Here is a 20,947-nt window from a genome sequence, read left to right on the forward strand (position 1 = left end):
TACGTGTGGAAAATTGTTCTGATATTGTTAAAAAGTCGTCTCCATCCATATAGTATATATACTTACTTAAATGAACGTTTCAATGTATGTGGATGTGGCTGCCTAGGCGTGCACATAAATGTGCATGTAAATACATATACATAGATGCATATGCGCAAGCATATATGTATGTGTGTGTATACATATAAATGTGTGTAGATGTACATATATGTGTGTATGTGTTTATATGCAAGTGTTCATGCTTCCATATACGTTCACATACATTTATACCAAACACAAAATAAGTTTAGTTTCCGCTGCGAAACATTTAAAAAAAAACGTATTAGTAAATGTTGCCCTTCTACTCGATTCTCATAAATTTAAGTAAGCCCTAGAGGTTTTATGCCTTGATAACAAGTGTTTTTTTTTGTTAATTTTGTGTGCGCTCAAATGTTTATATGTGTATAAATGTATATGTGTTCGTATGTATGCATGTATGTACCTTTGTTCGTATGTATGTATGCAAAAATTCCCACCAACATAAATCGGTCAAAACTCAACCGATTTTCATAAAGTTTGATTTTTTGTTAATGTTTTGGCCTCTCGATCAATTTTGCATTAAATCTGATACCATTATTTTTTGTCAAAATTCATGTGAAAATGGTACCCTCAAATATCTTATATAGTCATAGGTCAAAATGCTAGGCCAACAGTTTTTTTTAATTATCTGCTCCTGCGCTGATAATTAAAAAAATACATCTCTCCCTTTCTCGCTCACTATCTCTCTCTCACTCTCTCTATCTCTCCGCCAATTATTTTGCTTTCTTCTTTCATCTGTTCTCTCTAACCTGCTCTATTTTCTTTTCTTTCAGCGATCTGGATATATTTAAACTTGTTACCCTCATACATATAAATGGAAAATTAAATAATCTCTGGTGTGAATATTTCGGTAAGTGCATTTTTACATATATATACATACATATATAAGGATTCAAATTAATTCAATCCAGATTTTGATTATAATATTGAAAGAATGAGTGTGATTTTCTCCTCCGCCCAACCTATTCAGATAATCACTGGACAGTTGAATTGTGGACTTATCTTAGAAATTCTTATTTAAATCTAATTATTTATTTTGCTGATTAGAATAACTACTTTATTGAAACTAATTCTTTAACTTGTCCGGGGCAAAGGGGCCAATGTTGGCCGCATAAGCCATCAGAGCGGGTATTGTCGATTGCTCGTAGTTTCCGGAGAAGAAGTGCTCATGGGGACCCGAGGCAAAGACGCCCACATCCTCGCCGCCGTGAGTCTCAGTTTTGAGAGGAACTGTGGCTTGGAACTGGAAGTCAGCATCCTTGGTATTCGTATGCGACAGGTCCACGCGGCCGTTCTCATCGTAGGTATTCACAAAACCCGGTCCATTGGCATAAGAGAGTATAGTGAAGGGCAGCTCATCTTCGGCCTGATTGGGAGCCAGTGAAAGTATATTCTGACGACGATACTGCAAAGTATTCGGAACATTAGAAGGGAACTCAAAAAAGCGAGAGCATAAGAAGACACCTACAGGATAGCCATTGATAGTCATGGTGTGCGAGTGATCCGAGGTGACAACAATGAGCGTGTCCTCCTCAGAGGTGAGACTGCGTGCCAGCTCAACAGCGCGTGCAAACTCTTCGGTGTCCTCGAGAGCCTTTTGTGCCTTCGTCGCGTGGTGGGCCATGTCAATGCGTGCGCCCTCCACAAAGAGAAAGTAGCCCTGTTCGTTGCGACTCAGCACCTTGATGGCCGCCTCTGTCATCTCGGAGAGCGAGGGCTCCAGGTAATCCATGTGCTGGCGCATGCGATCGCCATGGTAGGGGCAGTGGCTGACATCGAATAGACCCAACAGGTAGTCAGTCTTGGTAAGGTCCAGTTTGTTGAGACCATCGCGCGACCAGACATAGTGCGCCTCAGCGCCTTGTTGTTGCTTATCCGCCTGCCAGTCCTTGATCAAATCGCGTCCGTCCTTACGTTTGCCCACAAAGCCCTCCTCATCGCGCATGCTCTTATCGCGGAAGGAGGCACGACCGCCGCCTAGAACCACACGCAAACCTCGACCAACCGGCCATTCCACCAGCTGGCGTGCAATATCCGTATTGAGCTCCGCGCTGCAGTTGATCTTTCCATCGTGCTCCCAGTTACGATCGGCAACGTGTGCGTAAACACCGGCCGGAGATGCGTGTGTCACCCTGGCCGTTGTCACCAGACCCGCCCACTTGCCCGCCTCCTGTGCCCATTGTGCAATGCTCTCCGTGTGTGTGGTCTTGTCGGTGCCCGCCAGGCAATCGCCTCGCTTCACCTGGGCATTCACGCCAATGGTGCCATAGTTGCCCTTGACACCGCTCAAGTAAGCTGTCGCCGTGCTGGCCGAGTCCGGCGTGCGCTCATCCACCGCATACGTCTTGGAGAGGCCCACATAGGGGAATTTTTCGAAGGAGACCTGCTTACTGCTGTCGCCCATGAAGGCACGTGTTGCCGCTATCGTGTGCACAGACATTCCATCGCCCAGGAACAGTATCACATTCTTGGCACGATTCTCATTGAGTTTTTTATGATGCGACAACTTATCGGCCAGTATAGACTGCGCCTTATCGTGCCAGAAACGTGTGTTGAGCTCCTCGTCCAGTTCGACATAGTCACGCGAGGCACTCATGCGTGGATGTTGTTCTGTGTGGGGATATAAAGCAAAGTTCTCAGCGATAGGGACTATCAAATGGGTTATTAATATATTCTTAACACGTGAGGTACTCATGTGTGGATCTTGTTCTGGGCGGATTTTAATACAATGTGCTCAACGATAGGGCTAATCAGATTGGTTATTAACCTATTCTAATTCATAATTAATAAGTGTTATGTCTGATAATAGCAACGATTTTCTAATGAACCAGATTAATCAATAATTTATAATTCTTAATGTGTCGTAAATTTTGTTTGTTCAATAGATAATTTAATTGCAGCTTGTATAGATTATACAAAATCTTCTCATCTAACAGGCTCTTAGCTATTTTTTAGCTGGAATTAGCTCAAAAGAATAGCTGGAAAATTTGATGATAAATGGCAGTCTTAAAGGATCAAACAATGAATTGCAAAAACCATTGTTCCTTCTTTGATTTCAATTAGTTTGACTAAGCTAAGCCCTTGGCAAAAATATTTCACACTTCTTTGAATTTATTGTTTTCGACAACAATTGATCAGTCTTTGACTTTAATTAGTTTGAAATATTTCAGACTTCTTTCATTCTTGTTCACGATGAATAATCAGGGTTCTTACTGTGCTGATTCATTCTCTTTTATTAGTTGATCAAATTCTAGCTATTGTTTTCACTAAGTGGCTGGTTAAGCAGTTTTGCAACTGCAGCTTCAAAGCCAAATTTAGCTGGAAAACAGCAGAATTGGCTGCACTGTTGCTCCGCCCGTACGCAGTACGTTCTTCTCTTCTTCGATCTGATCGAATTACTCACCATTCTCTTGCTCGTCGGATAAATCTGCCCAGGCCGGGCACGTCATCAGAGCCAGGGCCAGAATGCACCACGCTGGGTATTTAGCACTTTTTAAGCCTTTTGTCATTTTGCTAAACTTATATTTGGAGGTACGACTCGGTTTCGTGCCGTCCAACAGCTGGCGTTAGACTGTTGAGCCAGCGTGGGGCAGACATGGTTATATAGCCTACGAGTGGGCCTTTGTCCATTATTCCGTAGTGTATATCATTTGTTATTGTGATTTGTTCAATCTAAAGTGCCAATCGCGCAGAATCGAGTGCTGATTTGACACCTGTGCTAAAGAAGTACCCATAAATAAATCAAGCTCAGGCGTCCTAATCATCACTTCACAACAATAGCCCCAAAAGTGGTTATAAAGCTGACGCTCAGCCCGGTTGAGTGCAGTAATTGCTGGACTATCGAGCTGACAGCCTGAAAATGCAGACACTACGTTGCTTAACTGGTATATGGCTGCTGCTGCTCCTGGCGGCGTGCGTGTTAGGCGGCGCAGTGCCTGGTCAGGTGCCCGAGGATGACGACGAAGACATGCACCCCCATCTGGAGGACATTGCACGGACAGCACCTGAGCCCCGCATCAAGGCAGAGAAAACACACGAATATTGGCACTCGGCCAGCAAGCAACACATTCTGGACAAGCTGAGCTATGAGCGCAACACCCAGCGTGCGAAGAACATTATACTCTTCCTGGGCGACGGCATGGGACTGGCTACCTTGGCTGCGGCTCGCAGCTACATGGGTGGTGAGGAGCTGAAGCTCGCCTTTGAGGAATTCCCCTATACGGGCCTCTCCAAGACCTACTGTGTGGACAAAATTGTGCCCGACTCGGCGTCCACGTCAACGTCGTATCTGTGCGGCGTGAAAGCAAACTATGGCACCATCGGCGTCAATGCACACATCAAACGTGGCGACTGCGTGGCCATGGCCAACCAAACGAATCACGTCTTCTCTGTGGCCAAATGGGCAATGGATGCGGGCAAAGCCGCCGGATTGGTGACCACCACGCGTGTCACACACGCCTCGCCATCGGGCGTGTATGCACATACCGCCGACCGTGAATGGGAGAACAATGCCTTGCTGGAGGAGGCTTGCGGTGAACAGGCCAAGGGTCTGGACGACATTGCGGTGCAGCTGATCCATGGCGAGGTGGGCAGCAAGCTGAAGGTTATGCTCGGCGGCGGCAGACGTAACTTTATGGATCCCCAGTTCTATGACAAGGGCCGACGCACTGACGGACGCAATCTGGTCGAAGAATTCGAGGCCATGTCCGAACGCAACACCTATGTGAAGAACCGCAAGAAGCTGCTGAAGGTGTCTGCCAACGAAACGGACCGCCTTTTGGGCCTGTTCACCAAGAGCCACATGCACTATCATCTCGAGCAGCTGGCCGATCCGGAGAATAATGAGCCCACGCTGGAGGAGATGACAGAGAAGGCCATTGAAATGCTGGAGACCGAGGAGAATGGCTACTTCCTGTTTGTAGAGGGCGGTAAAATTGATATCAGCCATCATGATACCATGGCGCGCATTGCGCTGGACGAGACCGCCGAGCTGTCCAAGGCCGTGGCACGTGCGCGCAAAATGACCAGCGAGAAGGACACCCTGATTGTGGTTACATCTGATCATTCGCACACCTTCAGCTTGGGTGGCTATCAGAAGCGTGGCAGCGACATCTTCGGCAAGGCCAAGTCCAAGGGCACCGATGGCAAACCCTATCTGGCCCTGAGCTATGCCAATGGCAAGAGCTTTGAGACCTATTACAATACACAGACGCATGAGCGTGTGGATCCCATGACGCTATTCGCTGAGGACCCAGATCCGGCCCAGCTGTTCCCGGCCACAGCTCCACTGGAGTCGGAGACGCATGGCGGCGAGGATGTTGGCGTCTTTGCTTCCGGTCCTTGGGCTCATCTCTTCACCGGCGTGTACGAGCAGAACACCATTCCACATATGTTGGCCTATGCCGCGTGCGTAGGCGATGGACAGAAAGCCTGTGATTGATTGACAGCTTGAATGACCCTTAATTTTAATTAAAAGTCGTGCTCCTTGGAGGCGATAGCAAACGATTCTCACGTACGCCTTATCATTAAGTGAATACTCAAAGATTGCTGTGGGTTTATTATGAACGTCATCAAATTGGGCTTCAGATTTGATTGTACCTACGGGATTTCGGCGCAGATAATATTTCCCTATCTTCAAATAAAGTGTACCCAAATATGTATATTATATATGGATTTTGCGCAAAAGCATTACGAGCACTTACTTTTAGAAGATAAACTCGTTCTCCAAAACGAATAGACTTCCATGAATTGGCGTTATTCGGCTCTTGGAACTTCCTCATTCTAAAAGCTGATTGTATTGTGGGACTTTTTCTACTAAAAAGAAAACGACAATTGCAGTAGAATTTTTTGACAGCATTCATCTTTTGTTCACATTATTAATTTCTTAACAGTTTTGGGCTTGAATAAGACATCATTTGTATTGCGAATACGTAAAACTGGAAATCATGACTTGTTAAGAATGTATCTAACAGGCAGTATAAGACTTACCGGATGCCAAGTATATAGGTACATCAGGTTAAGATCAAGTCGATCAACAACCAAGTATGTTTGTCTGATTCTAGTTAAATGGGATCTGTTTCTGGGCTATTGACATAAAAACTTTGCATATGTCCGTTTTTCAGATGTATATAAAATGGCAATCATAGATATGATCCGTCATATATTAAGTTTTTTCATAAAAAAAACATTTCAAGATAACTTGAACAAGCTTGGCACTGGCGAATTTTACTAATACTTAATCATTTAGAAAGAACTGTTCAAAACAGTCTTAAACTAATTTTTGTATACGAAACTTTTATATTTTTCAAGATATATTCTACTAATATTCTTCCTTTATATTCTCTTTATATCTGTCAAATCGTATCTATTCAGACTATATGACAAGTCTTAAAGGAAGAATCGCTCGTTAATAAAGCATTTCTCTGCTTCTTTGGATTTTGTCTATATACACTTATGTATAGCATCCATAGGCGATGCTGTGTAGAGGGTATCTTCTAGTTGGGCAGCTTTAATAGTGCACTCCTTCTTGTGCTTATCATGATATTCTATCGCAGCTGTATGTTATATACGCTTGATTCTCTGATTATAGTCAATCTGTACTATTAGATTGCCATGATTGTAAATAACATTTTTAAGAATTGGTATTAATTTGTTTTGAACAAACAACTTTCTAAATCTTATCTGTTGCTGTAAACTACACGGAATTCGGATTAAAATGATTAGTTTCATAAATCCATAACTGGCTTTTTTTTTATATTATAAGTGTTATATAAGAACTCGGTTCTTTGTATTTTCCACTGTCGAGGAAATATCAAAACTGAATCTTTGAAAAATTCTTAAAAAATCTCTCTCTTCGAATTATTTTGCAATAACAGTAATTTTAGAAATTATCAGTACGATTTTATTATAATAAGGGTCTTCAGGTGTCACTTAGTGTCTATAGAATAACGGCGTATCGCTGATCGACCGTGGGCGGCTGTATCAGGGAGGCATACTTATCCCTCAGATCGACCAGTGCTCGCTGGAAGCTGTCCATGCTGTTCTCCAGTTGGTTGGCGGTGGCCTGCTCGGAGCTGGCAGCGCTGACGACAGGCGGCTCACCCAGCAGCAGGACACGGCGCCAATCGTTGGCCTCAGAGTTGCCACGCAGCGAATCCTTGCGCTCCGAATTCGTTGCAGCCGCTGCAAACATAGTCTCATCCAGGCCGTCGGTCTGATCGTCGGGCGTAGGTGCTGTGGGCCCTGGCCGCGGATTTGGTGGCGTTATGCCGGTCGTTGAAGCCGCTGTGGGCACGGCCGCTTGTTGTGCAAGTTGCTCTTGGAAATTGTGCGGTAGAAGCTCATTGAGATCATTTTTGGGATTCTCGATGCGCACCAATTGGCCATCGGGCGTGATGCGGAAGAGCTGAGCGCGTCCATTAACGCCGGATGGTATGATTATAAGATTGCCAATAGCGGAGGATATGCCCTGACCGAAAGCTCCGCCGCCTCCTCCTCCTCCTCCTCCTCCCCCACCTGGTCCAAAACCTGGTCCAAATCCTGGCCCGAATCCTGGTCCGAATCCTGGTCCAAATCCTGGTCCGATTCCGGGTCCGACTCCGGGTCCTATTCCTGGTCGTGGTCCATAACCACTATATGGGCAGGGGAAGCAGTAGCCCGGTGGTCCCGGCGGTCCAGGCAAGCCTCTAGGACCAATTATAGGCTGAATATTAGGATTAAATGGTGGCATAGGTGGATAGCCCCATAGGCCACCACCACCACCACCACCACCACTACCAAAGCCAGCACCCGGAGGGCCTGGCGGTCCCGGTGGTCCTCGAGGACCCGGCTCACAATTACAGTTCAACAACGAGGCGCTGGTCGTGGAACAAATACCTTAAAGATTTGGAATATATTCACTTGAAGGATTATTAAACAAAGCGTCCTCTTAACCTACCCAGCAGCAGAGCAGCCAGAAGGCTATGCGATGCCATGATCTCTCCGTATGGTCTATGCGAACAGCATCTGCAGACTGAGTTTAGGCAAGATCGAATCATTGGTATTTATACCGAGAGCTGGGGTCTAAAGAATTTTCAGAGCTATTCTTAATGATATTCGATGCGAGTGGAAATCGGTTTCCAAACATTTTCATGTGCATATAAATGAGTGAAATGTGTGGAGAGACCCAAAACGTATTATCCAGGTGGGCTGTTGGCCCATAACTGTTCTCGCATAAGATAATCGTTAAACCTACTTAAAAGAACTAGTCAGTCAGCCAGAGAGAGGGAAACTGATACACAGTGGGTTGTGCCATCGCCAGCATCTTGACATCTATGGTTGTTTATGTCGGGAAACATGCCCATGCTGTGGCTTAAATTGGGTCGCTTCCATTCTTGGGCCATGTCACTCGTTTCGTGTCAATCAGTCCATAAAATTTGTTGCTGACTTGATGTTTATTACAGTACGGGCCATGAGGGAAAGGAAAGAAAATAAAATAAATAAATAATAATACCCTAGCGAAGAGATCTTGATTTTAGAACCTGGTGGGGTGGGCTTGATGTCATTGATTGTGAATGAAATTGATTTAACAGACACTTTTCCTCAGGTCTTCAAGCGTTAACCGTTATCTAATTCATATATATATATATATACATATGTACTTCTTAAGTAGAGGAAAAGCCAACACGAAAACCCAAACGCACTTTTCATTAGCATAAATTAATGCAAACATGTTCGCGCCCCGAATTTAATGAGTCGCCTATTCAAATGTTCTGCCACATATATATATTTGTGTGTGTGTATGTGTGTGTGTGTGTGTGTCATATCAGTTACAAGCATACCGCATGCCAGGCACAACATAGTCTATCTTGAGTGGCACCTCTCTAAATAAACCCCATTGAGCTGCGGCACGGTGCTGGGTTTGAGTACATTTATAAGTACTGCAGAAATTCCAAAAGAAAAAGAAATAAAGACAAATTGATTGTAGGTTTAAGTACGGAAGCAACTGTCGTAGCCGTTGGAATGGATTTTTCCTATGGATGATAGACTGCTTTTAAGCTAATCAATTGGCCGACTTGCTAAATTATTAGTTGCGATGAGTGCGCAAATCACTTACGCATTGGTTCCCTTTGATAAATACGAACACGTTTCAATTAGCTAATAAAGCTCTTCGAATACCCAGTCGAAATAGAAAACATGCAATAATCATGTTTCGATAAGACATCTTAAGAAGTTAGTTCGATTAAATCGTTCGCTGACCCTAATGACTTTATGGACTTCATTTTTTATATGTTGATTTTATTTATTTAATATTATCGACTATTGCTAATCAGCACATTTCTGCAATGTATATAAACTTAATTGGCGCAAAATATTTGAAGTCACATTTGCAATTGCATAGATTTTTGATAAGTTTCTAGGCATATTTGATATTACAAATATAAATATATATATATGCTGCACACACGCATAAACACATTCAGAACACACATATACATACAAATACACAGTATATGTGCCATATATTTATATATACATAGATCAGATCATGGGCGACGTTTCGGCTGTTATGTTATCATTGGTGTGAGCTCTTTGACTTGGTTAATTCATTCATTTTAAATCCACACCAATATGAGAAAATTGTAAGAGCATTGATAAAGAGCAAAATGAATATATATAAACACAAGTGGGTGAACTAAAGGACTACAAAATAAATACATTTGTAAATGGTTTCAATTGAACTCTACAGCCGCACGAATTTAGTCTATTTTCACATTGGAATAGATTTTACGCACGAAGAGATTCGTGCCCACATAGCCGACGGTTCCGCAGATGATGCCCAAAGCGCCGCTGAACAGTGCCATGTAGCCAAAATAGAAAGCTGTTTGGAATAGTCCAAACATTCTGCAAAAAAAACAAAGTGATATGGATTAACGATGTCAACAAGTGCAATGCTTAAGTTCACGTACTTAGTTTTAAAAAAGAAGTAGTAAAAGGAATAGGCGTATACGTAAATGGACGTGGAACCAGCTGCCATAAAGCTCGTCCATTGCCACCGATAATCCTCGGCATTCAGCAGGAAGTATGTGCACACAATGGTAACACAAACGGTGACCACAGTCAAAATGGAAAACACGAGCAACATGAAGCCATAGACATAATAGATTTTATACGCCCAGAACGAGGTGAAGATAAAGTACCTGTACATCAAACGAGAGAGAAGATAGTATCAAGAGATAAGCTCCAGCAATAAGCAATTAAATTGAATCACATACATTTCAATGAAAATGGAACCAAATGGTAGCACACCGCCCAGCAGCACAATAATCAACGGTTCCATATACCATTTCTTTTCGGGAATGGGCCTGGGTACAGCGTTAACGCGACAAGGGAAATCCGGCTGGCCATCCAAATTACGTCCCACCACGGTGCCAACGAGAGTCAGTGGCAAGATGACAAACAGGCAAATGCAGGTGACTGCAACCATTGTGCCAAAGGGTATGGCGCGCGATGCATGATAGCCAATGGCAATAAAGTTAATAAAGAACGCAGTTCCACAAACGGCGACAGGCACCGTAAAAGCGGAAGCGAGCATCTGACGTATCCACAAACGACCGCCCAGTCGAGCATAAAGTGAGCCACCGAAATATCCATTAATGGGAGATGTAGCTGCATATACAAATATGGCCGTAGATAGCATTGAGCCACGTCTATGAAGCAAGAATGATATAAACTATTTGTCAATGTTGGTTCAGCTGTTCACTTACTCTGTATACAGTTCGCCGACAATCGCAAACATGATGACACAAAAGACAACCGAGATGAGCTGATAGCCGGCACCGATGAGCGCCGAGAAGAGAAGGGAATTTGGTGGTGTGCGAAAAACATCGCCATGCACCTGTTTCCAGCCGTATTCATCGCCCAAGTCGCGTTCCATGTCATCCACCTCCTCATCCTTGCTGTAGCGTGCATAATCCTTGCGCAGCGTACGCATCAATATCATAGAAACCAGACCCACCAGGAAAATTACCATCATGAAGCTGTTAAAGATGCTGAACCAATGTATCTGAGTGCAAATAAATTGTGCTAATTAGCTATGGTCAATAGAAGTGTGAGCAGGCATAGATACCCTGTGCTGGAAAAAATTTGGATCCAGATACTTGTCAAAGCGATTCTTAAACTCTATCTTTGTGGGCTTCCAATTAACCTCGTAGGAGAACTTGATTTTAGCATCCGTTTTCAGTTCCTCGCGCATTTCCGTTGTCAGCGTTATGTCCACAATCTGCTGGCCATTATAGCCAATATCGAATTTCTTGTGCGTGTGTATGTAATACTTGCCATCGGTCTCATCCCGTTCACCGACCTTGCCCCATATGGGCAGACCATCAATATACATCTGATACCAATACTCGTTCATCACAGCATATTTAAACGCCTTCACATTCTCCTCGGTTAGCTTAACCATACAAATAACCGTGCGCGGGACATCCGTCTTGAAGTCCATCTCGTAACCGCTGAACTCTAGCTCAACTCCCTGGAGTGCCTCGCTGAGTGTTTCATGGTAGTGGGATATGCTCGATTTGGTACCGCTGCAGAACGGCAGCGAAAAGTAGGCATAGGTTTCCTGCCGGTTATGATACGGACCAACCGTATTCATCCATAACACCACCTCCTCTCGATCATTATACTGCAAGCATTGTTTTATGTTTAGATCTTGTACGATGTGTGCCACCTACACTACAGATGCATGCATACAGACACATATACAAATATACCTTATGATTGTGCTCATCGGCTGACACCGACACGTAGCAGCTACTGAAGAGCAGACATAAACAAATTAGAAGGACCGGTGACGTGCCCATGGCTGAACTTGTTTTTGTGGTCTTTCTATGCCTGAGTCTGCTGCTGGCCACTTAACGTTTCTTTCCAGCGTAGATTTCGTTAAACAAAACGGAAGAATTAAAATGAAATATTTGTGATAGCCTCGATTAGAGCAGTGTTGGCTAGTGTTTAGGATTCTGATTGATCTATCGATAGCTGCATCGCTAAACGATTTATTCTAAAACTTCAATACGATATGTGCATGAAATTATCGTCAGGGGCTATTATATTACGAGACCCACATCAAGAATGCCTATAGCAACTTCAATATTGTTTAAAAAATGATTGATAAGCACGGATGTTCAAACCAATCGTGTTGCTTGATATCGATATCGATACACTTTCATTCTGAACTAGTGCTATCGAAGTTAATTTAGAACCACAATTTAACAGAAAACTCCGCAACTTGGAGAAATGCGGTCACATTGCTCGGTTTAATAATACAAACGCCTTTTTAATTAATTTATTTAATTCATTTAACTGAATTTAATACGTTTACACCACATCTGTGCAATAATGAACAATATGGAACCGGGGGTTGAAATGTTCTCCCCAGAGACTGTTCGGAAGTCGGAAACGGACACCAACGCAGCGGGAACGACGGGCAATGCCAGCAGCAACATGGTGCTGAGCGCCAAAGAGGATGAGCTAATATCAATGGAAACACTGCGTGAATCACCGGTGCAGTGGCCAGAACGCTTTCCTGGCATGGATGACTTTCTGACCATGAGCCAAACACCGATACACACACCAAACGCCGAATGCACACAAAACTTTAACAGCGCGGACATGGCAAGGATGAACCGTAAGCGGAATTGGGAATTCTAGCAGCATTGCAGCGGGCTTTAACAATATTTGAACCATTTTAGAGCTGGCCAGCCTCACACCAGAGCAACTGATAGATAAGATTAAGTCCATGCATGATGAAATCTATCAACTAGGCCTGCGAGAGTCCAAGGAAATGACACGCGGCAAACTGTTGGGCATCTTTGATCGAATGGCCAAAGGAAAGAAATAGGACATTCACTTTGAATTCTGTTGCCGTATTATATATAGTTAATTTTACTTTATTATACATAGACATGTGGTTACATGTAGCCTAAATTTAATGCATATTATGAATTTTTTTTTTGTAATAAAAAGAGCGATCGTTGATTAATTTAAGTTAATCATTTAAATGTACAAGTGAAACGCTAAAACACGATTAAAACTCTTTTTTTTCTTGAGCGATCGACGATAACCCAAGCTTTGGCTTGGGCTCATTATCGATGCCGTATTTTCTTATTAATGTGTCCGCTCTTCTTTGCCGTCGCACTGGAGCTAGATGATAATTTGCTTTTTGTGTTGGTGGTGGGCGTGCCGGGTAGATCCTTGTTGCTGCTGCTTGAGCCAACAACGCTTCCCGACTCGTTTCGATGGGAGGGCGAATCTGCAAAGTTCCATTAAGACATTAATTTGAGTCGCTGGATCAAATTACATGCTAAACCTGTTAGTTCACTTCTTAAGTTAACTTATAGTTATAAAGGCTTCATCAATATTCATGAGAATCAATTAAAGCACCGACACATATCACAGCACACGATCAAACTTCTTCCTCATCATCTTCAATCCGTAACACTGATCTCGCCCACCTCGTCTTGCCACGCCTTACCCTTTTCATCCTGCGTCTTTATTGATGTCGCCCCATCGTGAGCAGTTGTTGTGTTCTGGTTAATTGAGATCTGATTGTCGCTGGAGTCTTCATTCGTTATGGAATCCGATTCGCTGGCGCGCTCAGCTGTGTTTATTGCAAATGTTTAGTAGAGCTTGCACTGGAATTGATGCTGGCTACTCACGATTGCATATGGCCATTGAGGTAATGCTGGACTTGGAGAAGAGGCGCTCAGCATCTTTGAATTTGCGATTGCGTTTGTCCGCCTTTGAGTTGGTGGCCTTGTTGGAGGTGAGGTAGCGCTCCCAGCCGCGTATGATGTTGCCACAGAGCTGCGTGTCCTCCAGGTAGGAGCCCTCGAAGGCGTAAATCTGTCGCTCTAGGTTGGCCAGTTGTTCCTGTTGATTGTGTTGCATATGGCGTAATGTTGTATTTGTTGCAATGATTGTTTGTTTATTTGCTTGTTACCGAAGTTTCTGCCTTCTTCTTGATTAGGTCCGCCAATTCTCCGCGCGTGTCCATGCTGCCGCCCTTGGCATTGGAATTAGTTTTGGCCGACTTCTTTGGCTTGTTGCTATTATTGTTCGTTTCACTAGCATTCTTACTCGTTGGGGAACTCATTTTTGTTTGCTGTTTTATGTTTTTGCTGTTATTTACTTCTGACGATTTGTGAGCGCAGCTAGCTGTGTGTATCGATTCTAATCCTACACAGACTTATCGTTCAATATGGCGGCCTGTCGATATTACAGAGCTGCAAGGCTACAAATATCGATGCTGGCCATGTCTTGCACATATGTAAACTAGATGGCGCTAATAGCATAAATATGACCGTTAATTTTGAATGACGGCCAAAATTAAAATTAAATCAGTAAATGCTGAACACAAATGCTAAAGTCAAGCATTATCAATTCAACGACTTTAGAAGAGCTCTTCTTTGTAGATTTTATAGATATGCGTGTGTAAATACATTGTAATTTAAAGTGGTGACCATGCTGCCTTCAGCCCTTGGTTCGTCAAGCAATTTCATTACAATGTTGCTCTTAACATTCATAGGAGATTCGAGTGCGTCTGCCATTGACCTCTTGCGTCAATTGTTTTATATATGCGTGCATATCTAACAAAAGCCACGGCAGCAAGCGCCATTACCGACATCATCATCATCATACATAGCCGCAACAGATCATCACTGTGGCTTCCATAGTTTATTGACCCAAGTTCTTTCTAAGCTGTTGCCCGTAAAGTTTGTTGAACTGCCGAAAAAAAAAGTGAAGCGTTATTTCCATCAGCTCCCCGTTCAGCTACTGGCGCTGCGTAAGCTTGTGCTCCCTTTCGCTGCTAGCTGCGACTCTCTTTTACTTTTCAACAATTCGCTGCTCACCCAGCTACGCACACACACACACACACACGCACACGCACGCACACATTTTGTGACTATTTTTCACTTTTAACAGCCGCCTCTTGTCATACGCGACGTATGCGTGATTTGATTTTGCTGCGCTTTTCTTACTTTTCAGATGCCCATCTATGGCCCAGACGAAAAATGAATCCAGCGCAAGTAGAAAACAATATCGCATACGAAGCCAGCGACAACATTAGAAAATGAAATCACAACGAAAAACGAAAAACGGCAACGACCGTTGCATAGTTTTGCAGGCTGGCAGCCGTTAAGCAAAGTCTGCTTCCACGTCTGACTGGCTAACTGACTGGCTGATTGACTAACCAATTGACTGACTGACTGACTGACTGACTGACTGACTCGATGCCTTCTATGTGTGTCAAAGATTGGCGCGCAAAAACTTTCATTTTATTAAAACAAACACACAAGGCGCGGCTTGGGCGACTTGGAAAAACTTATTTTCATTTGGTTTTTTGTAGGCAAACATCTGCCAACTGCCCCCACCCCCCCCCCCCCTTTTTTCTAACTTTTGCTCCACCCTCTGCCCCACTGGTGCATTGGCTGCTTCTTCATCTTCTTCTTGTTGCTCGCCTGGCCAATTGACTGCAGTTTACAATAATTTTTATGATGAATTGCATGGCCGCGTGTGAAATCTGCTGCGGCGACTGAGGAAAAGTGGAAAACTGCCAGAAAAGTGGAACACAGCTAAAGAAGCGACGAGCTGCGTACCCAACAACAACACAAACACTCTCGACTAATTAGCTGCGTTTTAGAAATTCAGCGGCAATGAAAACAAAATCGAGTTCAATGCTTGCAACGATGACGCTGCCACAGCCACTGCCACTGCCACTGCCACGGCTGCTGGCGCTACTGTCTTGCACATGTTGTTGTTGCTGTTGCTGCTGTGGCAACTTGTTGTTCGCGCTGCTACGTTTTCGTCGGTTTCCAAGAATCGCGCACACACAATATAGCATACATAGTTTGTTGCCATCGATTGAGGAAGACGCGCTTTCCAACGAGCGAGTGAAAATGAGTTGGTTGCGTTTTGGGCAAAAAATGGAAAACTTTTGTAAAACGCCATAAAAACAAAATGCATACAATTCAAACATTTTCAGTGCACATGCAAAAGTTCATATGCAAAAGCTTGCAGCTGAGCCCATAAAAACAGGGTGGAGGGGCGCTGGAGGCGGCGCTGGCAGTGACATCATAACAGTTTGACTGACAAACACACAAATGCACTTGCCATAAGGCACACAAACCAGCGTGGAACACACACACGCGCATTCTCACTCACACAGTCAACTGATGCAAAAGCTACTGCATTGGCGCGCTCTTAACTATTGTGCGCTCTCTTGTGCTCTTTATGTAGCGGCAGCCACAACACAAAAAGCTCTAGTTTTTGTTTTTGTGCAAAAATGCCGGAAGAAACTTGATCTTGATTATTTTCTATGCAACGAGCAGCCGAAGCCAATGAGCACACGCGAGCGAGAGAGAGAGAGAGAGAGAGAGCGTCAGTGCGCAAAAAGTTCAAGTTGAATGTCGCTGTCGCGGCCATCGCGCTACTCAGCCGCTCACAGCGTGGGGGCTGCCTCTCTCGCTCTCGCTCTTTGTGTGTGTGTGTGTACGTGTGAGTATGTTTGCATGATGGGGCGTCACAATTTGCACTGCTGCTTGTTGTTGTTGTTGTTGTTGGCAGTCGCTTTTGCTAGCTCGTGCGCTTGTATGGGACTTGAGCTTTTGCATGTGTGCTCGTGCAGTGCAGAGCGTGGGCATAGAAAATTGATTGAAGTTTTTCAATTGTGTATTTCGAACTGTAAACATAAAAATGCATTAATATTTCAATAAACATTCAGATAATTCTTTGGTAAATGCAAATGTTTTTGCATAGCGATCAAAGCTTTTTACCATATAAAATATAGCTCCTGCATATGTATGTGTATTTAAAATGGGCTATAAATATGCCAGAACATGTAAAATTATCTAATTTTTGTATAGCTTCTTGTGCTTTTGTCATTCCTTAAATGCGCTTCTTTCTAACACAACGTCTCTTCCGGCTGACCAAAACATAACCCTAGACACTTGAGTATTATTTGATCTTCTCACCTCTAAATGCAATCATATTTTATGGCACTTTATGTAGGCATCATCAGAAGTACATACTTGACTGTCGGTCACCGAACTCATCGTAAGTAATTAAAAAAATGCCGACTCTTTACCCAAAAAATTGTTGGCCAACAAACAAAAAACAAACAACAAAAATGAAATGCAATCAAAGTTAGGTAAGAGAACTGACCTTAAACAATGCTGCACAGATCTTATGTGTGTTTCCCAGATGCGACACACACTTACGCACACGTATGCCACAGATAATAAAAAAAAAAAAAACGCATTCACCCAAAAACGTCGCCAGCAACAACAACAACAACAACAACAACAGCAAACATTCCTTTTCAAGAGACACAAAACAACAACACGCAAAGTTTTCAGGCAACGCGATGAGCCAAAGAAAACCAAACGAAAGCCAAGCTCTGAAAATAAAAAGAGAAAAGCAATCGATACAACAACAACAACAACAGATTTGAGCCAAAAAGAAAAAACCCAAGAAGCAGTTAGCTGCAGAGAGCCAGCAGGCAGCGGGTGCCGGGTGAATAGTGTTCGGCAAAGAGTGAGCAAACAGTGAAAGAGAGAGAGAGAGAGGGAGAGAGAGAGAGCGAGGTAAGCGCAGGCGAATGGAGTGCACGAGGCGAATGAACTTTGAGGCGAGTCGTCGCTGGCTGCGTTGGCATGAAAGTTATGCAACGCAACACACACACACACACACACACACACACACACACACACACACATAGACAGGCGCTCACATAGAGCTGAGCGCCATGGTGAGCGCAGCTTTGCTTTCGGCTCAGCGCAGCGCGAAACAAGTTAACTGTTTTTCTTCGGCCTCGCGTCAAGCGCTTGCCTGCCAGACGACGACGACGACGACGACGACGACTTTGACTAGCCGCTGTCTATGTGTGCGTGCGTGTGAGTGTATTTGTAAGTATGTGCGTGAGTCGTTGACTTTGCATAAGTGTGCCAATTTATGAAACGGCGTGGCCTTCAATGCATTAAGCATGAGCTGATAAGCATGCTTAAAGCCTTACAATAATAATATAAGCATTAATTCGTATATAAGCTTTAACTATTTGTGTATAAAATAAGGCTTATATTGTTAAGGCCTGCTTTGCTTTGGGTTAGCCTTTTGCTGGCGTCGAGAGCCCAACTAATGCATTCTAAGTTGCCTGCGCCTAATGCTGCCCAATTCTGCGGGCCAGCAGCGCTTTGTGCATCACGAATTTGCCACGTTTTTTTTTGTTTAGCAACAGCAACAGCGGCAGTGGCAGCGGCAGCGGCGTCAGCGTTGCATTCAGCATGCAGCAAACATTACTGTACATTCACCCACTTTTCAAAGTTCAAACGTGTGTCTCTGTGTATGTGTGTGTGTGTTGCAGTTACAGTTGTTGCTGCAATAGAAAAAAAACTGCTTTCTCTTGAGGCCAAAATAAATGCAACGAGTCTATTCGCAATATTGTGGCAGCATCTAATGAATAGACCATTTCAAAAGTTGTCTAGAACCTGAAAGAATATATACATATATAGTATATATATGTATGTATATATTAAGTGATTGGTATTATATATATACATATTCAGATATGGCGCAGCTTAAGACTTAAGTTGGTCAGCTTGGGGAAAAAAGGAAGCAGCAGAAAAACACACAAGAAAATATAAAATCGTAATGTTAAGTCTATGAAAAGAGGCAGTTCTTTATATATCGGAAAAAGTCTACGCCCATTTCAATTCTAAAATATTTATAAGCAATTCGATTTTATAATGATATAATTCTTAAATGGCAATGCTCATTCGATTAATTATTCTACTTATTTACATTTCATATACAATTTTTAGTTCTTTTTGCTTGCATCAAAAAAGTTGAGAATCATTCTTTATAGCTCGTAATCAAGGTATATATATTTAGATATATAGAAAATCTGTTTGGAGCTTCAAGGAAAGCAAAAATTATTCAAAATCCGCTGAAGTCATTAGTCAATTGCCTGCCACCTGGCGCAGCCACTAAATTTTGCTGTCTATCGGCACAATAGAATCCGAGCCACGTTAAAAGCAGGAAAATTGCAATGCGAAAATCGGTTTCAGTATGTGCCTGTGTGTGTGTGTGTGTGTCTGTATTTGTAAAATGTACGGTTATAATGCACTTCAGCTTTTCACTTAATGCACAGTTTGTTCTCTGGATTTGCTGGTTGCCGCGTTGCATGTTGCATGTTGTGCTGTCGCTGTAGCTGTGCCGCACACTCTCTGTGCCGTGCAAAAGCACCGTTAGGCGAGTGTTTATTACGCTCCTGTTACAGCATACAAAAGCGGCCAGCCAAGCAACAGGCCAGAGCGGGGTGTGGGTGGTACTTTGTGTGTGCTTGTGTGTGTGTGTGTGTGTGTGTGTGTGGCAACTGCAGAACATTTGGCTTCGTTGCGATTCATATGTAATTTTCATATCTGGCCCGCAAGGAAATTGGTTTTTGTTTTTGGCCAAAAGAAAAGTGCCGAGTCGGTCAATCGCCCAGTGACCGCTGGGCGAACGTTCCAATTGCAAGCTTCCACTCGAACGCTCTCTTGTGCCCCCTCCCCTCCCCTTTCTCGCAATGCAGTTGCAGGGTGCAATGCATTTGCCAGCAATCGAACCCAACGATCGCAGCACTCGGCAATTTCTTTTTCTTTTTAGCCATGGCCTTTTCTTATGCTGCCAGCAGAAACATAATTTCAGTTATTTGCCAGCTCAGTTCCTCGACTCGCTGCGACTCGCTCTATGCGCATGCGCATAGAACTTCCGGGAAAACAAAACTGAAAAACAAGAATGCAAAATGTTGCATGCAACGGCGCCGTGCGAACACCCTTACACGCTGCGGAAGCTAGATTCTCTTCGGTTTTCTATGGATACTTAAATTATCTACATATAGTTATTATCTATATATATTATCGCTTGAAAAGGAAGCTTAAATTATCAAGCATTTTATGGGTTCTCCAATAGAAACTTCTTTTAAATTTCAATTAGATAAAGGTCTCAGATATTGGGCTAAAAGTTTACGCGTAACTCTGTCATAGTCAAAAATGTTCAGCTCTCTAACTAAAATGGACTATGAAATTTTGGGTAAATCTGACAAAATCTAGAATTTGTATTGAAATGCAAATGTTTTTGTAAATTAGGTACTTTTCAACAGATCCTGGCCAAATCAAAATTTGCATGAGCTGTGTTTTGTTTTTCCCTTGCAATTCAAGGACCGATTATCTGAATATGTCTATGTCTATGTTTATTTACTGATCAGCTTTATTTTGAATTACTTGCCCCTGTCTGTGTGTGACACAAGCCAGGCCTTAGTTATTGTACCTCACGCTGCAAGTGTATAAAAAGGCCAACTAACTCTAACAACAGCTACGATGGCGATGACAGCAACAACAACATCAACAGCAACAACAACAATAACTGCGATTGCTGCAACTGAGTGCAGAATTAGGTCACTGGGAATTCTTTTTTTTTTCTGTTTTTTTGTTGTTGTTTTTGTTCTATTGCCCATTTTGTGCAGCGTTATTTTGCGCGCTGTTGTATTGTGTTGCTGCCTCTTGACTGCTGTTTGCGGCTAGAATTTTTTACTGTTTTGGCTTATAATGGCGCACAGAGTTTGGCAACGTGCAACGATCCCAGGCGACGGCGGCGTCTTATTGAGTTGCTATGAAAATATTTGACGGTTATTTTCAATTTGTTGCACAGCACACAATTTGGCCAGCCGCAAGGCAGCCCGAAAGAGAGAAGCAAAGACGCCACAGAAGTGGCAAGTTCACATCGCATTAAATAACATAGCGCAAATTTTGTGGTCAATTTGCTGTGGCACAGAATGTGTGTGGCTCGTATC

General features: G+C 43.3%; 6 protein-coding genes across 7 annotated transcripts; 2 read left to right on the top strand and 4 right to left on the bottom strand.

The window, feature by feature from the left end:
• Positions 1-1,088: 1,088 nt before the first annotated feature.
• Positions 1,089-3,644, bottom strand: Alp10 (Alkaline phosphatase 10). Its single transcript, XM_002047354.4, has 3 exons — positions 3,482-3,644; positions 1,547-2,688; positions 1,089-1,483 (listed from the first exon to the last, which is right to left on the bottom strand). The coding sequence occupies exons 1-3, from the start codon at positions 3,585-3,587 to the stop codon at positions 1,145-1,147; spliced, it is 1,587 nt and encodes a 528-aa protein (XP_002047390.1). The 5' UTR covers positions 3,588-3,644; the 3' UTR covers positions 1,089-1,144.
• A 263-nt stretch (positions 3,645-3,907) lies between these two features.
• On the top strand, positions 3,908-5,583 carry Alp9 (Alkaline phosphatase 9). Its single transcript, XM_002047355.4, has one exon. It carries the CDS (start codon positions 3,938-3,940, stop codon positions 5,516-5,518), a length of 1,581 nt encoding a protein of 526 aa, XP_002047391.1. The 5' UTR covers positions 3,908-3,937; the 3' UTR covers positions 5,519-5,583.
• Positions 5,584-6,952: 1,369 nt separating this feature from the next.
• On the bottom strand, positions 6,953-8,132 carry LOC6624003 (collagen alpha-1(I) chain). The gene is made up of 2 exons (XM_002047356.3): positions 8,015-8,132; positions 6,953-7,953 (listed from the first exon to the last, which is right to left on the bottom strand). Exons 1-2 carry the CDS (start codon positions 8,112-8,114, stop codon positions 7,016-7,018), a joined length of 1,038 nt encoding a protein of 345 aa, XP_002047392.2. The 5' UTR covers positions 8,115-8,132; the 3' UTR covers positions 6,953-7,015.
• A 1,579-nt stretch (positions 8,133-9,711) lies between these two features.
• Positions 9,712-12,054, bottom strand: TM9SF3 (transmembrane 9 superfamily protein member 3). The gene is made up of 6 exons (XM_002047357.4): positions 11,832-12,054; positions 11,186-11,743; positions 10,824-11,122; positions 10,332-10,766; positions 10,026-10,256; positions 9,712-9,960 (listed from the first exon to the last, which is right to left on the bottom strand). Exons 1-6 carry the CDS (start codon positions 11,919-11,921, stop codon positions 9,816-9,818), a joined length of 1,758 nt encoding a protein of 585 aa, XP_002047393.1. The 5' UTR covers positions 11,922-12,054; the 3' UTR covers positions 9,712-9,815.
• A 275-nt stretch (positions 12,055-12,329) lies between these two features.
• On the top strand, positions 12,330-13,085 carry LOC6623976 (protein lin-52 homolog). Its single transcript, XM_002047358.4, has 2 exons — positions 12,330-12,745; positions 12,810-13,085. Exons 1-2 carry the CDS (start codon positions 12,457-12,459, stop codon positions 12,956-12,958), a joined length of 438 nt encoding a protein of 145 aa, XP_002047394.1. The 5' UTR covers positions 12,330-12,456; the 3' UTR covers positions 12,959-13,085.
• Eaf6 (chromatin modification-related protein EAF6/MEAF6) lies at positions 13,068-14,292 on the bottom strand. Of its 2 annotated transcripts, none has more exons than XM_002047359.4 (4): positions 14,060-14,291; positions 13,776-13,989; positions 13,592-13,717; positions 13,068-13,369 (listed from the first exon to the last, which is right to left on the bottom strand). In XM_002047359.4, the coding sequence occupies exons 1-4, from the start codon at positions 14,210-14,212 to the stop codon at positions 13,203-13,205; spliced, it is 660 nt and encodes a 219-aa protein (XP_002047395.1). In that variant the 5' UTR covers positions 14,213-14,291; the 3' UTR covers positions 13,068-13,202. The 2 variants fall into 2 exon arrangements, 1 of the variants encoding a protein (XP_002047395.1); XR_001450391.3 differs by having other exon boundaries at positions 13,231-13,369; positions 13,427-13,717; positions 14,060-14,292.
• Between the last annotated feature and the right edge of the window lie 6,655 nt (positions 14,293-20,947).

This window comes from Drosophila virilis, chromosome 3, assembly GCF_030788295.1.
Source record: "Drosophila virilis strain 15010-1051.87 chromosome 3, Dvir_AGI_RSII-ME, whole genome shotgun sequence".
In the NCBI taxonomy this organism is placed as follows: Eukaryota; Metazoa; Arthropoda; class Insecta; order Diptera; family Drosophilidae; genus Drosophila; species Drosophila virilis.